General features: G+C 39.0%; 1 protein-coding gene across 1 annotated transcript in view; it reads right to left on the reverse strand.

Annotated features, from left to right (window-relative positions):
- Positions 1-6544: 6544 nt before the first annotated feature.
- efnb3b (ephrin-B3b) overlaps positions 6545-18230 on the reverse strand; it is a 121887-nt gene continuing 110201 nt past the window's right edge. Inside the window, exon 5 of the mRNA XM_015606052.3 lies at positions 6545-12874. Coding sequence (XP_015461538.1) covers positions 12450-12874 — 425 coding nt within the window. The 3' untranslated portion in view covers positions 6545-12449. The remainder of the gene's footprint in view (positions 12875-18230) is intronic.

Raw genomic sequence — 18230 nt, forward strand, 5'->3', positions numbered from 1 at the left:
GTATAGATCAGCTTGTCTACAATGATTACTGTGGTGGTTGACCAGCTTGTCCATGTTGATCACGGTGGTGGTAGATCAGCTTGATTGATTTGATTGTGGTGGTCATAGATCAGCTTGGCCATGTTGATCATGGAGGTGGTTGACCAGCTTGGTCATGTTGATCATGGTGGTCAATCAACATGGTCATGCTGGTTTTGGTATTGACCAGATTGGTCTTGCTGGTCATGCTAGTCAATGAGGTTGGTCTAGTTGGTTAATCAGGTTTGTCTTGAGGTTCACTGTAGTTAACACAGTCATGCTGGTAATGGTCATTGGCCCTTGTATTGGTGATCAACCAGATTGGCCTGCCAGCCACGGTGGTCAACACACTAAGTCTTTCTGGCCATGCTTGTCAACTTGCTTGATCTGGTTAGTCATGCTCGTTTACCAGCTTAGTCATGCTGGTCATGGTGCTAGACCAGTTTGATAATGCTAGCTTTGGTAATTGACCAGCTTGCTCTTGCTGGCCATGCTTTGTCACCCATCTTGGTCTTGCTAGACATGCTGGTCACCCAGCTTGGTCTTGTGGTCATGCTGGTCACTCAGCTTGGTCTTGCTAGTCTTTTTGCTTGGAGTCTGGGAACAGCATGTGAGTGAGCTACTAATTTGAATGCAGTTGACCCAGGTTCACTCCTGACTCACTTTATGTTGAGGTTATCAGTCTGCCAGCTTCCATTTAAGGTTTTTCCTGTGTTTTCTGCACTGTGATTGAACTGCAGCTGAAAAGAATAGCTCTAACCCACTGCACTCTGCAGTTATAGAACACACATCTCAGACCACCTCCATACAACTGTGGCTGAAGGCAAAAAAAACTGTGTATGAGTCACTGACAGATTTACGGACACTCTTACAGAGACCTGAGGGCCTGAGCACTTTTCTTTTGTGTGTGTGAGAGAGAAAGAGAGAGAGAAGTGGAAAGTATGAGAGTTTGTGAGAGTGTGACAGTACATGCCTGTAATCAGATATGTGTGTGATATCACACAGTAATAGATGCAGGTTAATCATCTGAAATTAACACCAACCTACCCGCCAGCCATACTCTGCACATTCTCATTCGCCCCTTCTCCTGCTTTTTACCATCTCTCTCTCACTCTCTCTCTCTCTCTCTCTCTCTCCGTTCTCTCTCATTCTGTCATTCGCTTTATCAGTTCCATTTTTACCAAACCCAGCTGCACTTGTCATCAGGCCCACTATTAACTCTAACAGCCTGGTTTGTTTTTCTCCCTGAGAGAAAGAGAGAGAGAGAGAGAGAGAGAGAGAGTGGAAGGTGAGAGAGGAGAGATATGGAAAAGGAGAGAGAGTGGGCGTGAGGGGAAAAGAGTAAAATCAGTGGCCAGTGTGTGAAAGAAGGAGAGATTAGGAAAGAGAGGAACTCCTGGTGACAAGTTAAGCACTCGTCTTTCATCAGGCGCTCCCCATCGACACACCGCCTACAGGTGCAATCAGAGAGGGAAGGCTAGGAAGAGAGAGAGAAAGAAAGAAAGAAAGAAAAAGAAAGTAGAAGGACAAATCGAAAAATGTTTTTTATATGTGTATATATAAATTGGTTATATATAGACATATATTGTGTGTGTATATATATATATATATATATATATATATATATATATATATATATATATATATATATATATTATACGCAATATAAATATATACAATTGCTGTGAAAAACTATTTTCCCCCTACAGATTATTTTTTTTACCATACTTATATTTTATATCAGACAGAGATAACCTGAGTAAATGTAAAAAGTAAAAAATACATTTTCTTTTATTATTTATTAAATCAATCTAGCTCTATGTGAAAAAGCTAACTTGATTCAACAACTGCAATCAAGCATTTGTGATAACTGGCAATGGAGGAATTTTATTTCACTCTTCTTTGCAGAATAGTTTTAATTCAGACACATTGGAGAGTTTTCAGGCATGAACAGCCTGTTTAAGATCATGTAACAACATCTTAAACAAACTTTGACTAGGCCTCTCCACAACCCTTCATTTTTTTCTCTTTTGATCCATTCAAACATGGACCTGCGGATCTGCTTTGGATCATTGTCCTGCTGCAGAACCCAAGTACGCCTCAAACTGATGGCCAGACCTTCTTCTTGAGTATTTTCTGGTAAAGAGCAGAATCTATGGTTACATCAATTACAGCAGGTTGTTCAGGTCCTGGAACAGCAAAGCAGTCCCTGATAATCCCACTACCACCACCATGTTTTTCTAAAAAGATATGTTAGTTTTATGCCACATGTAACGGGACAGAACCCTGCTCAAAAGTTCCACTTTTGACTTATCAGTCCACAGAATATTTTTCCAAATTCCTAGGGATAATCAAGATGTTTGTTTGGGACCTCCTAGATAAGTTTTCCATGTCCTTTTGGGGTAATTTCGGTAGGTTGGTCACTCCAGGGAAGGTTCACCACTGTTCCATGTTTTCTTTATTTGTGAATAATAGCTCTCAGTGCGGTTCACTGGAGTTTCAAAGCTTTAGGAATGACTTTGTAAGCTTTTCCACACTAATTCATGTCAATAACTTTTTCGTCCTCTTTTTCATCTGTTTTTCACTATATTTTGGATAACTGCTATGAGAAACTGATTGCATTCAGTGATGGCTTTGCTAAATTACCCCAAGTTGTGGGAATACTGTGAAAAAAAAATAAGAGACAGACAGACAGTAAATTGAAATTTGTGTTGATTTAACTCTGGAAAATTAGCTGTGCACAGTGAGATATATGTAGTAGAAGACAAACAATAAATCAAACAGATTCTTTCAGTCCTGACTGATCCTCAGCTGGTCTTTCTCTCCTGTCGTTCTGAGAGAGAGAAGATGAGTGTGAACCTTTTTTCCTCTGCCTTCATTCAGAATCATTACAACATCTGGCTTCCTCTCATCTGCACTGTTTGATATGCAGATGACCCAACACCTTCTGAAACGGTCAAATTATGGCCAGCCAGACTCAAAAACACACACTCTCTCTGTGTCTCTCTCCCTGACCTTCAGACAGGGTCCCCATAGCAACACGGCCTCGCGGCTCCCGCAGTGACATTAAGTCAAGTGTGCCGGAGTCTTGGGCTTTAGCTGCGGAGGCTCGCCGCAGAAACCTGTCCAAATCTGATTAGGAAGGATTATCGTCTAATTGATTTCACTCCAGGCCAAAGTTTTAGATTAGTTTCCCCTCTTTTTTAAATTAACAATGGAGAAATTCAGTTGTTCAGGGCGAAGTGGGATGGAAAGTCTTTTGGACGTTTGCTGCTGCTGCTGCTGTGTACCAGTCGTTTAGTGGTGTGTGTGTGGAGGCATGTGTGTATGTGTGTGGGGGTGTTTAAGTGTATATACAGTGTAATGTAAATATGCAGGTGGTGTTGATGTGAATAGATGTAAATGTAGAGGTGTGAAGGATTGTGTTTATGACAATACTTTTATATGAGGGCATGCAGGAGTATGCTCAAGTGTGTGTATATGTGTGTGAGTGTGTGTGTGTGCCCCACATATGGTAGCTATCATCTCAACAAGTCACCATCAATAATCATCATCATAACACAAGTGCATCTGGAGAAAAATGATTACAAAGTAATGATGACCACAGAATCCTCAGTGTATGCTCGTGTGTGTGTGTGTGTGTTTCTTTTTCCCTGCTCTCATTTCTGGTCTCTGTTCTGATCTTTCTCCTCCAGGCTCAAGTCATATTAGATCACTGGAACATTATTATTTCCATATCCTAATAGCCCAGTGGCATATGGTGCGCTTTGCTTCACATTATGCAACTCACCCAGCAAGCAAATCATAAACAGAACCATCACACAGACCATTAAAGTCTCTGTCATGAAAAATACGCCCTTCTGCACCTCAAACGCACTCACATTAAAGCCTCCCAAATTTTGAGATTCTTTAAGAGTCGTTAAGTTGCATTAAATATATTTTAAACAACTTTTCCCATATATAAAAATCTCTGGAATGCAGAGCTTTATAATGTCACAAAACCCAATGCATTAACATGCCTCCACTCACCAGACATTTTTCATACACGAACGTGCCAAAAGTCATGAGATAAAGCTGTATCTAAATTGATCATGAAGTGTTATCTCAGGGGACGGCTTTATGACGCCCACATTTCTGTGAGTTGTGAGATACTGAACGCTGGCCAGCCTGCTCATGGCAATTAGTGGAGTTCGACTGAGGTCTGCAAGTGGGTGGAAAAAGAGGTTAAAGGTTAAAAAATGGTCATGTAAAAATAAGTTATAATCATTTCTTTGATGCCAAAACCTCCACAAAATAAATTGGAAAGAGGCATTAATGTAAAAGCAAGGTAAATGTAGGACATTGCCCCTTTAAAGCATTCACCAAAGGGGAGATAGATCTGTTATATTTGCATTCTAGATTTGCCAACTGCAAGGGAATGGAGGCTTATTTTATTCCACTGTTTAATGGATCTAAATCAGACTCTGCTCTCAGGCTTTATATCATCCGACTCCCATAACCTAATAATAATAATATATCCTTCATTCAATTTGATTATTGTGGTCCCTCAATACCGGCCTAGATCTGATAGTATGAATATAAACAGGAACCTATTTTACCACAGCTTTGCCGGTAGCTGTATGGAATATTCACGAGGACAATACAAAACAGATTCTAGATTCTATTCACACACAAACACACACACACACACACACACACACACACACGTAAATATATATATTTATATAGTTTGATGTTTGAGTAAAATGAACATTGTTGTTTTATTCTATAAACTACAGACAATTCCAAATTTCAAATAAAAATTGTCATTTAGAGCATTTATTTGCATACAATGAGAAATGGCTGACAATAAGTTCCTATTCATATAGTTTTAAGAGTTTATCAATCCATATTTGGTGGAATAACCCTGGTTTTATCGCAGTTTTAATGCATCTTGGCATGTTCTCCTCCACCAGTCTTACACACTGCTTTTGGATAACTTTATGCCTTTACTCCTGGTGCAAAAATTCAAGCAGTTCAGCTTGATTTGAGGGCTTCCTCTTGAGTTTTTTTAGTTTGGTAAAATCAAAGAAACTAAAAGGTTGTTGGGTTGATTTTCAAGTTCCACCCATCCATCCATCCATCCCGCTTTTTAAACTCGTATTTATTTATTTAGAAATAAAAGGAATCTGAGGGTAATGTGTTACACTCTTTCTGCTGTGTGATGTTCATGAAAATCAAGGAGAATTCTGGCAGAGATAGAATTTAGCACAACACCTGAAACTGACTACATTCTACAAACCAATTAATGTAAAGTTAAAGAAGATGCAGCTCACATAGATGATGATGACGACAGGATGTAGGAACGTTCTTTAGTCTGCTCGCTAAACTGCAGTGTGAAACCAAAACCAACTGGACTAAATGATCACAGTGTAATAAACACATGAACGTTACTGCAGACTCTAGTCTGGACTTTAGGTGTGAAAACACTTTTAGTTTCTTAAACTGAATCCAGTAGAACTTCTCTGGGATGTGATAGAGTGGGAGATTGGGAGAGTCAGAGCATGAGTGTAGCTGAAAAATCAGCAGGAACTGTGTGATGCAACCTTGCCAACATGAATCACAATCTCAAATAACGTTTCCAACAACTGAGGCTGTACTGAGTGCAAAATGAGGACCAGAACATACCATCCTCTTCTGTACTCATCTGAACTATATTTAGTGATTAAATTGTTCTCCTTATTTCAATATTTTTCATTTTCCACTGACCCCTGTTCTATTTTTTTTCTCTTGAAGTTTTCCATTTTTTTCTCATTCTTCACATTAAATCCTATTTGTTTTTCTTTCTCCCAAGCTGTTTTAATTTATTTTTACCCAACAGACATAAAACTTGCCCTTGGGGAAGCCCCATTAGCTCACACAGCTAAACTGACCCACAATCCTTTATGTGCCATCATTTTTCATCCCTTATCATTCCATTGGCTTTCATTTATTGTTTCAACAAAGCTTAGCAACCACTTTGCACCATTTAAGAACTATTAAGTACACACATCAAAACACACCTAAAAAAAAAAAAAAAAAAAAAAACTGGTCCCATGGCGACAACACCTAGCAACTTAATCATAATCATCTTAAATTTGTTTAATTATGTTTTTGCTTTTTATATTTTTGGGGGGTTTTTTTTGGTGTATTTTTTTTTCTTTAGGAAATGCATGTCTAGTTTGAATCTGCTAGTCGTTCAGTACATTATGTTGGGAAAGATAGAGCGAGACAGAGAGAGAGGGAGAGAGAGAGAGAGAGACTCTGAAGGTGTAATTTCCTGTGATTTGGTTCACTGCGGGGCCAAATCAGAATGAATTAACCAATTAACACATCTAATAGAATTAATGAAATGATTACCTTTAATAGTGAGGTACCACCATGCGATTTTCACCTGTCTTATATCAACGCGCACACACGCACACACACGCGCACACACACACACACGCACACACTGAAATACACACATATGTAATATAAAGAAAAAAATAGAACCAAAGTCCAACAATGGTGCTTAAACAATTTTTGTCATTTTTTTAATCAACATTTCTTCAAAGGAATGTACTAGATTTTTTTAAAACCCCCAGTTCAGGAGGTGTGTATGGGGTGGAGGGAAAGGAGGAAAAGAAAGAGAGGTGAGGGGCGGGAGAGAAGGATGGAGGGATAAACACAGAAAAAAAAACATCTCACACACAAATGCAGTGTCCCACAAAAGTCTCAACACAGCAAGTCGAGAGCAACGGAGGTCCTTAAAGCGGCCGTCGCTCGGTGGCTATTGGCACAGAGAAACATGTACACACACACGCACGCATACTGAAGCGTTCTCTACTTTAAACAAAAATAAACCAAAACAGAAAAAAAACAAAAACAGATTCTCACTCGCTTCCTCTGCTTCTGTTTTTTTTTTTTCCTCTCGTTTTTTTTTGTTTGCTTGCAAAAATACATATTCCAGCATCCATGGCTTCAAAGCAAGCGCACAGAGTAAACGAGAAAGCGGAAATGAAGAAAAAAACACACAGAAACGCAGCTCCAGAGATGTAATGATGTGGAAAAAACAAACACAAGTCCAGAAACGTTTGTATTTCCAGAGGCGTCTTCGGTGTTGTGGCAGCCGTTGTTGTCCAGAAGAAAATATGCTTCATTCATCTCCTCCAGCTCAGTGGCAACAAGCTCCTCGCCAGTCAGACAAAGTCCTTGGATGCTGGGGCTCATGAAGTGTGTGTGATGTGTGAGAGAGAGCATCCAGAGGACAGAAACATGGCGATATCTCAACTTAAGTTACGGAACGGACACGATTTGGAAAGCTGATGTGTTGAGAACCTACAGACAGTGGCAAATAAACACACCAAATTCAACCAACTGCAGCTTAACAGCAAAGAAACACTGACATGACCGTGACGCCTGAACAGAATACTGACATGACACCCCAAACACATGTATTACTCACTGCAGTTTTACACCAGAAACAACTCCAAACTCCAGAGCACTCAAATCGGGACTGCGTTTTCCTCCATCATGATGCACTCCCGATTTTAGTGCGATTCACACCACCATTAGTGTGGTGCAATACCTAAACATTTGTGTATTTTGATGTGTCTGCATGTGTGTGTCTGTGTATGTGCTGTAAAAAAAAAAAAAGATTTGGTTTAACTTCACATATTAAAACATATTAAAACTTGTTAAGCATGACCAGAAAAAATGCTGCAGATCTAGTTTATAAAGTGATGAAATGTGGTGTAGAGCTACAGACCCCGTTTACACCCGGTCCCTTAACACAAAATGTGATTACAATCCTGATGCTACTCACATGAGACGACGAGGTGTAAACAGGCTCATAGGTCCCTGTTAATTTAACTTTAAATTGCAAGTGATTTTCAATGCGTTCATGCTTTAATTCAATTTAATTAATAAAACTGAACATTTCTATTGGTTTTATCATAGTCAACAAGTGCATGTTCATTAAGACTGAATTTACTACAACTTAAGTGATAAAACATCATCATCATCATCATCATCATCTACTGACATTCTCAGGCAAGCACTGCTGCATGAAAAAAAGCAGCCAAAACATTAAATGGCTTATTAAAAGTATTTATCTCAACAGTAAGTGTGTCTCTCTTTAAAACATTAAAATAACATTAAAAACCTTCAAATAAACATAAATAAATATAATTCCAGAACTCCAGTAGGATTTATGAAGTGTTGTTGGTCAGCACACTTATTGCAGTTAATAAGTTGGTTAGAAGTAACATAGTAACGAGATCATCCAGATATTGTATGATTTGTTCAGTTCCAACAGCAGCTTATATTAAAGCTTTTTTCTTTAATGAAGGATGGATAGCTAGATCTGGATATTGTTGCTGTCCAATGAAAAAACTAAAATCTCCATTTTTGTTTATTTTACTTTAAAATGATTACATAAAACAAACTTCTTAATAAACAGACGAATCAAAATTCTCCAGAAATTATATAAAAAAAAAAACTCTTCTTAAGAAGCTCTCCTGTGAAGGAGCTCTTTTGAAGATACATGTTTTTTTATTGGACAGCGACAATATGAATGTCACCTTTCTTGAGGTCTTGAGGAATGCATAAGTTTAACACTGTTTATCTACTACTAAACACTTATACACTGAACAAAAGCAGGGATCCCACTCTTTTCTTAAAACAAAAAAATAGACAGTAGATTCCTGAAACCAGGGACTTGTTTATGATTTGAGCTAGACATTTGCTATTGTTACTGAATGTGTGTCTAATTACACAGTTATTAAAGTCAATTGCTATTAATTGGGACTGCAGATATTTATCATATGAGGCAAATACTTCTGCAAATCCATAAAAATTACAATATAGAAGGAACGCCAAGTTGCAGATTAGACGGAATGTTATGAACACAGTGAAAACTTGCAGATAATACTTATAGATAATGTTTTAAATTGTTCTTAAAATTCATCTTATTCATTAGCAAAGGAAAAATTGTAACACGATTTTATTCCAAGCCATTTTGGAGCATTTCTATTGGTCCATTCATCACAATATTTTGACACAAAGTAAAGAACAATGGGCATATTCAAAATTTGTCGAAAAGTGATAAATGGCATTAATGGAGATGTACTGTTTTTTGCAGGATAGTGACAATATGAATAATAGGTAATGGCTTAAATACCAAGTTCTAATGTTAGAAACTGTAAAACATGATGATGCCATTTCTCATATCTAAATATCTATCCATGCGACAATGCAGAGAAAACAGCCTCTGCATTTCCAGGTTTTCCAGATTTTTTCAGCACATGTGGGAACCCTGCCAGACACATCAACTCACAAATGTACTGTTTCTTTTATTCATTTGCATTTATTCTAATGTTAGAGAGTTTTCCGGACAAACAAACAAACACTTACTGCTAAGATAAACAGCTTTACATCTCATTTCTCAGAAGCCTGAATAGAATATGGACCAAAAATCAAACAAGCAGAAAAAAAAAAATTACATTTACGATGTGGACAGTAATGGGTTAAAGGCTGGCTGCCTTACAATTGTGAATTCATCGGACTTCTGACAGTTAACAGAACAATAATTTGTGTCTTACATTCTGTTAACCCGTTAAATCGAAGTGGAATAAAATCTAAATTTTAAGGCACCAATCGTTTTTACAGTGTGTATTAATGCGTGTGTTTCGTGTGAGGCCTTCAGTCTCACTCCAGCTCAAGCAACACCACACACACACACACACTGATTAGCTGTAGCACAAGTAAAGTAGTAGCATAGCTTATGGTTACACACACCTTCTGCCACCAGCACTTACACACACACACGCACACACAGCAATGTAAAAGAGCACATTTTTGAAATGAAAAATAAAAAAATAATAAGACTCATGTCGGCACAATCAAGGAGACACACGGCTCGGTGTGTGTTCTCTAGTCCCAGAACTGCATGAGTGCAATCAGAACGTGTGTGTTGATGTGTGTGTATATGGGTGAGTGAAAGTGTGTGTGTGTGAGTGTGTGAGACTCCAATCAGAATTCATTTGTTGAAGTAATCAGCATCCATGTGCCCAAGCAGAATGGCAGAATGGATTGTGATTGTGCATTCTGTGTGTGTGTGTATGTGTGTGTGTGTGTGCTTGCATTTGCCTATACTGGCTGGTAGTTGCAGATATATAAAGACATGTGTGTGTGTGTGTGTGTGTCTATTCAAGTGCATTCTCATTTTCTGAGGCTGTAGAATGTGAATCTGTAGGTACCGTGTGTGTGTGTGTGTGTGTGTGTGTGTGTGTGTTGTATTATACTAAGGCGTGTTGTGAGACACTGAAAGAATTCAAAATGACTCTCAAATATTTCCGCCTCACTTCTCGAGAACAGAAAAAAGAGAAAGCGTGAGCGGATGTATGAAAGACTATTTCTCTCCATCCATCCGTCTGAGAGAGATTGAATCCCTTTCTTTTTCCTCAGCAGCGTTCTCTCTCTCTCTCTGTGCGTGTGTGTGTGAGAGAGAGAGAGTGTGTGTGTAGCTGAGAATACCTCCGTGTCCGTGCTTTCCCCAGCACAGTTCCACACAGCCTCTTTCAAGAGTCTATTAAAAACCCTCCTCCGTTGCTCCATCTCTCTCTCTCTCTCTCTCTCTCTCTTTCCTTTCTCTCTCTGTCTCTGTATGTGTGTGTGTATATGTCTTTCCCCATCTCTTCATCCTCCTCCATCCTCTTGCCATCCTTCGAGGATCCTTCACCGCCCCCCACTTTTTATCTTTACCGCGCTATACCTTCTGTTTTTCAGTCCTGTTTCCAGAAGGTTCTCATCCTTCTCTCGTTCCCTCACAGACAGCTCCTCTAGCATTCTTTGCTTTTACCCCCCCTCCCCCCTGTCACCAACACCCCCTTCCTTTTTCCCCCCTTCCTTTCCTCTTTTTTCTTTTCCTGTAAAAAAAACGAAAGTGTCTTCGCACGTTTTTTTAAAAAATAATAATAAAAAAAAAGAAACTTTCTGGGATTGTTCCTCTACCTCAACACTTTCACAAACGAGGCCTAACTTCAAAACTACATCATAGTACAAGGAGCTATAAAAATATACATGGAGAGTGGAGACTCCTGGGAAATGGAGGATGAGTAAGGGAGAAAAAAAAGAGTGAGAGAAAGAGCTAGAAGAAAAAACAACAACCTCGGTTTGACAAAAAGAAATAACAATGATAAAAAAGTATTAAATTAAATTATAATACAAAAGACAGAGAAACACAGGGTCAGCACTTCATAAAGCCGAGGCAAACAAAAAAGAAAAAGAAATAAAAAAAGGGAATAAAAAGAAGAGCCTAGCGACATAACTGTCATTTTACATTTAGAGAAAATGAAACGAAAAATAAGACATCTAGGAATTATTGAATATTCATATATAATTATAATCTATAAGTGATGAAAGAGATAAAAAAATCAGTTTGTTGTTTTTTTTTTTTTTGATATTCGCTCACGTTTCGTGTTTTGGTTTTGAAACAGTCTAACAAACAAACAGCCACACTCACATTCATTCCCTCAAGTACAATGCATGTCCACTCTCTCACTCACTTACCCCCACACACACACACACATTCACGCACACACTCACAGAAACACGCTCGTGCACTGCGACTGAAGCACACCGCCTGCGCACACACTCCTGTGCATCAGCAGTGTCATAATTATTAACCTACACACTCACGAAAGTACGCACGTTATTAAAATATACAGGATTTCCAATGCCACTACGACTCCTCCAATCAAACGCAAGGCCTGGGGTCACGCCAGGCCAGAGCTGCGCTCGGATTGGCTCAGCCCGAGGCCCGCCCCTTCATCAGAGGAACAACAAACACAAATGAACAAACTATAAACTGCTAGCTTTGAGTTATCGTAGCGTTGGCGCTAGGTTTACGTGGGCGGGACGAACGGAGTTTACCTTCAGTCATCTTTTAGTTTACGTTTGCTTTTTTTGTTTTGTTCCGAAGTTCATGTTGTGGCATATTTCTCCGAGACTCCTCGAGCGGTAGAGCTGCTTTCCGATTCATCGCTCGCGGAACATTTTTTCCGCTCAGAGATCAACGCTAAGAAAGCATTTTCTGCGCTCTGATGGCAGAAGCTTTCACATCATGTCCTTTCAATACGCACGCCTCATTTGTCACAAATGTCCGTGATTTAAGGGTGCATGTCTATGCGCATATATATGAATGTGAGTGTGTGTATATATTTGTATGAGTGTGTGTGTGCGTGTGTGTGTTTGTGTGTGAGTTGTGGGGTCCAGTCAAAAGGCTTGAGAGCGTCTCAGTCACAGCTGGACTGGCTGCAGAGAAGGAAAGAAACGTAGGTTCATATTGTTACGGTTTAGGTAGTAGGCGAGACTGGCACGGTACAGGGTGTTTGTTTTTCTGTAGGCTGGCAGTCAGGACGTCCATGTCCTCATACTTTGTAGTAGATGTTGGCGGGGCTCTGAGGGGGCATCTCCTGGACGATGTAGACCGGATGTCCGTAGTCTCCGCTCACCTTCTCGTAGTGCGGGCAGTAGGCCGAGTCGGAAGTCCGCAGCGGGATGATGATGTCGCTGGGCTCCGAGCCGTTGTTGTTGCCGCCGCCGCCACCGCCGCCGCCCCTCTTGGGCGAGGTGAGAGAGGAGAGAGAGAGTGGGGGGTGGTGGGACTCGGAGTGCTTGGAGTGTCGCCGCCGGTAACACACCACGCAGATGACGGCGGTGACCAGCAAGAGGAAGGCGGAGCCTCCGGCCGCTCCTGCAATCACTGCGATGTTGGAGGCCGGGAGGGGGCCGTTCTCTCCGCCCGGCCCACCTGTGCCGGGAGTCCTGGGAAATGTATTGTTTCCAAAGGATCCTGAGGAACAAAGGGAAATTTGGGTTACAAAGAGTTTAACAATATATATAAAAAAAACATTAACATACACAGACCATTATTAATACCCCATATACCACTTGGAATGATGACCCAGATGTGGTCCAGATGCAATTTCCAGACATTTTAAACTGAAACAAGTGGTTAAACTAGTGGTTGAATGGCAGGTCAGTTCTGACAGTGATGCCCAGTATTAAAAATTCTGCACATTATTATTATATATTTGTTTAAATATAATTAATATACAGCTCTGGAAATAGAATAAGAGATCACTTAAAAAAAGACGAGTTTCTTTGGATGATCACAAGCCATCAAACCAAGCTGAACTGCTTAAATTTTGCACCAGGAGTGGCATAAAGTTATCCAAAAGCAGTGTGTAAGACTGGTGGAGGAGAACATGCCAAGATGCATAAAAATTGTGATTAAAAAACAGGGTTATTCCACCAAATATTGATTTTTGAACTCTTAAAACTTTATGAATATGAACTGTGTTCATATGTTTTCTTTGCATTATTTGAGGTCTGAAAGCTCTGCATCTTTTTTTGTTATTTCAGCCATTTCTTATTTTCTGCAAATAAATGCTCTAAATTACTATTTTATATGTGGAATTTGGGAGAAATGTTGTCTGTAGTTTATAGAATAAACCAACAATGTTCATTTTACTCAAACATAAACCTATAAAAAGCAAAATCAAACTGATTCAGAAAATTAAGTGGTCTCTTATTTTTTTCAAAGCTGTATATCATTTATGTGCATATATTTTTATTCAGCAGGTGTTAAGAGATAAAAAAAAAAAAAAAAATTATGAATGAGTTCTGCCTGTGGCCCAGGAAATCATATTTGGTACACTTTCAAATATTTACAAAGGAATAAACAAGTCTCTCACCAAGGTTATGCATGGTTATAATAATGTGCCCATTCACATTTTTCCTTCAAATTGAAAAAGTCTTTAAGACCTTTTGATATGTAATTAACTGGTACATCTTTAGTAACAGTAAGGTCACCTCCATTTCTCTGAGGATTTAAAGTTTGGGATGGAAGCCAAGACTTAAAGGAATGTCCTCTGACACCTACACAGCGGTTTGACGTTTACAGAAGGTTCATTAGGGCTGCCGTGTCCTGTCCGAGAACATCCACTGTCCTTACAGAGTTCAGCCTCTGATTGGCCAATTAGCGTCTTTAACCAATCAAGTGGACCAATTTAGAAGTACTTTCACAGCCCCAACATTTTCTAATCGTCTCACTGGATAGAAGATGTCTGAGATGTCAGACAGAGACCAGAAAGTCCAAGTCTAAAAATGCATCACGGAGTGGACAGTGCAGTCCTGGAGAACTACAGACCCATATAAAGCTTATTTAGCTATTCAGCTATAAAAACATATATACTGTAGATATCTTCAATTGTACATAGTGTAGCCAGCTTTATAATATATTAACAAACTCCTTTTAGCATTTAGCATCTACACACTAAGAAAAATAAATACAGATTTGTACTTAAAAGAGTACAAAGCTTGTCGCTGGGACTGTACCTTATACTGAGGTACAAAAAAGTACCTTTCGATGAAAGTCCTTTTTTGTACCCATGTTTTTTGCACCAGTATAGATTATAAACATTATAAACATTATCATCAACTGAATATGGCTCAAAAACGTGATGGTCCAAAACTGTCTGGCTTTCAAATAAAAAATGTGCAATTAAAATATATATTGTTTATTAGTACAGTGATGCAGAATGCTGAATGTACCTTTTAGCTGGTTAAATGGTACAAATTTGGACTTATTGCTGTTAGGAATGACTTTGTACTTCAGAAGGAACAAATTTGACCCTGTAAAGACCAATATTGTACCTTTGAGGGTACAATTATTAAGAGTGTACACCTTTGAGTACAAAAAAGTACTCATATCGTACCTCTGTTTTTTAGAGTGTAGGCAATAGAATAGGGGATTTGTATAGAGATCTATACAGTCACACAGCATTGAGCGGTGGATAACTTTTTTCTCTACTCACTTTTGCGATAAGTTCGGAAAGTTTTCTTGAGGTGGGATAGTGATCATGCCACATCCTAACTTATACACTAATACTCGTGCTTTTGCACCGCAATGCCCCGAAATCCAGTAGAAAGTCTTCCCTGGACACTAGAGACAGTTTCTCCTACAACAGAGGGATAAACTCTTTTTTAATATCCTTAAATTTGGAAGAAACAGCAGGTATTCCCAAACGCTTTGTCTAGATTGAATAAATCAATCAATTAAGTAAATTGCCAATCCAGGCACTGGCTATTTCTTAAGCCCTTTGGATAGAGCACAGATAGATTAATGATCGAGTCTTTCCCAATCCGAATTACGGTTTATAAAAACGAAGAAAACACTTAAAGCTTTAATGGCCCCCCAAGACTGAAACTTCGCAGCCAAGCTTACAGAACAGTAACGGCATTACACACTGTGATGTCACCACTGTATCATTATTAATCTACCCTGTTCAGACTTATTTCAACTGACTGAAGGGATTAACTAAAACTGTCATCACAGTAAGAACGAAGGAACAAAGCCATGGTCGATATCCAGGCTAATTCCAGCATGTAGTTTGAGGCTACAGACCACATCATATTGGCAATTACACACACACACACAGGCAAGATGCAGCGGTTAGCGGCACGGGGGGACTGAAGTACACCACAGATTACTCTGAGAAAATAGAGCATGTCTCGTTGAAAATGAGCAATAGCTCTCCGCCTCCCACCGCCGATTCTGCATCATTAAACCGATGGCTGAAATGACTATAGTTGTGGAGCGCGGTCAATATCAAGGTTAGACCACCATGACATTAGACTATATTGTTAGCGTTACAGAGCATGGCTCTGCGGGCATGGCTAACTCCGGTGCCTAATTATACACTCATGATAGGCCCGTGGAGTGAATGACCAAATAGTGGTCAAATGATTGTGCCATGTGGTCACAGCTTGAGTTGGATAAATGCGCAGTGTTTATCTTATCTCATTTTACCCTCAGTCTTCAATGCAGAAGGCCTGATGTTTTAATATGTTCTAGGGATGTCTTAAATAGACAGTTTAAATAAGGCATGTCCACACATTGACACAAATGATGATGAAGTTCAGGTTTAGAATGTGTTTGGGTCATTCTGAAAACTTCCGTTTTTGTCTCTTCAGGTAGATCATGGTGGATATTCAGGTATGTTTTGGATTATTGTCTTTTTGTAGAAGCCATCCTTCTTTTAGCTTCTGCTTTAAGTTCATATCCAGGATTTGCTGTTTTGTAGAACCCATTCCTTCCCCCACCCTTGCATTATTAGCAACACCACTGGCTGCAACACAACACAGTATTTTTTCACAGCTGGATTGGAGTTGGAGTCTTCCTTTTTCCAAAAAGTATCTTTGTTGATGGTGGTCAAATTTAAAATCTTTTTTATTAGTCCACAGCACTTGTTTCCAAATCTCATTAAGCTTGTACAAACATTTTGTAGCATACTTCAAATATTAAGTTTTGTAACAAGATCACAGCTAAGATTTCTTTCTAATGACTCGTTCATGAAGGTTATGTTTGTGCAAGCAATGCTGCACAGTAAAATGGTGCACCATTCTTTCTTCAGTACCTTTCTGCAGCAGGTACTTAAGGTGCAATCTTACGCATGCTCAACAAGATTCTTCTTAATCTTCTATGTCTCACCTTCAGTGATGTCAGTAACGCGTTACTGTAATCTGACCCTTTTTTTCAGTAACGAGTAATCTAACGCGTTACTATTTCCAATCCAGTAATCAGATTAAAGTTACTTATTTAAGTCACTGTGCGTTACTCTCTCTCTCTCTCTCTCTCTCTCTCCACCTCATCTCCTCCACACACACACACACACACACACACCGCTCCCTTACCCATTCCCCCTCCGCTCTTCCCCAATCACACGCGTCTCGCTTTCTCCCCTGTCTCTCTCTCTCTCTCGCGCTCGGCGTGTCTTTAGTTTCCGCCCGTTTTCGTCTCTTTATAAAGGCGTTTTTTTTTGCAGCCACGTCCCAATTCACTAGCCAGGGCAGCGGTGTGCCACAAATTTGATTGGCAGAGGAGAGCATTTGAAGATTTTACACCACACGTGTTTGGAAGTTCACTGTGGCGCAGAGCGCACATACCGTAAAGACAAGAAAAGTTCCGGTGCTTTAAATGAACACTGTCAGAATTAAATCCTTCTCAGTAGTTGGGTCCGGTATGGGTCCGTATTGGACAACGTCTGGGTCCGGACCCGGACCGCAGTCTGCAAATATGTGATCCCTGGTCTAGACCATATACACGGTTCTGTTTTATAAAACCACTCCTTGCTGCCCTGCAGAGAACAACAAGTTCAATGTTCAGTTTTACAGTGTTAAATATGTCAGGTCAAGAAAGACTTTCTTTATTTTATATATTTTTTATAAAAACAAGTATTTATGTTTAGTAAAATCAAGAAAGACCATATTTAATTTTTTTATTAAAAAAATATTTATGTTAAGTTAATTTTTTTATTTTTATAAAAAAAAACTTATTTTTTTAGGAAATAGTTCAAATTAATAGAGATAAATTGTTGATGTTAAAAATGCATTTTCCAATAAAGGGAGTATTGGCAAAACTGGTTATAATGTTTATGTTAAGGCGGCAGGAGGTGGTGTCTGCAGCTGCTGAAAGTAACTAATAAAGTAACTTGTAAAGTAACTTTTAAAATCAAGTAATCCATAAAGTAACTAAGTTACTTTTTAAAGGAGTAATCAGTAATCAGTAATCAGTAATCGGATTACTTTTTCAAAGTAACTATACCATCACTGCTCACCTTTACCTCCACATTTCCCCTGAACTTTATTTTCATTACCTTTTGAAAGTGAAGTAAGTTCATTTTTGAACTAGTGGAGTAGGAATTATTATAACTGATATAGATTGTTTTAAAATAACATTTGTAATATATAAACAATGCAAAAATCTGTCTGTGCTTATAGCACAGCACAAAGCTAAAGTTTCAACTTAAAATAGGACTGTAGTTAAATTCTTAGCAGGCATAGCTTTGCACCATTTAACACTGGTACAGATAATACCAGAATAATAAGAAGCTTCAGCATCACTTCCTAAACTTTAAACTCTGAAATATTTTACTGAGGTTAAGTGAAGGGATGGTTAAGTTATAAGAAGCATGGCTGACAAATAGAAACACAAACACACAAATAATAAAGGATGTGTTTTGTGCACCCAGAGCTTGAATAAGTGAGTGAATAAGTGTATTTTAGGGATGCATTGATTGCTGGGAAATTAGCGAACTTGTGAATTTAAAGCTGAATGCTGCATCACATTTGAACTACTTTGTCCA

The sequence above is a fragment of the Astyanax mexicanus genome, chromosome 8 (assembly GCF_023375975.1).
Source record: "Astyanax mexicanus isolate ESR-SI-001 chromosome 8, AstMex3_surface, whole genome shotgun sequence".
Taxonomy (NCBI): Eukaryota; Metazoa; Chordata; class Actinopteri; order Characiformes; family Acestrorhamphidae; genus Astyanax; species Astyanax mexicanus.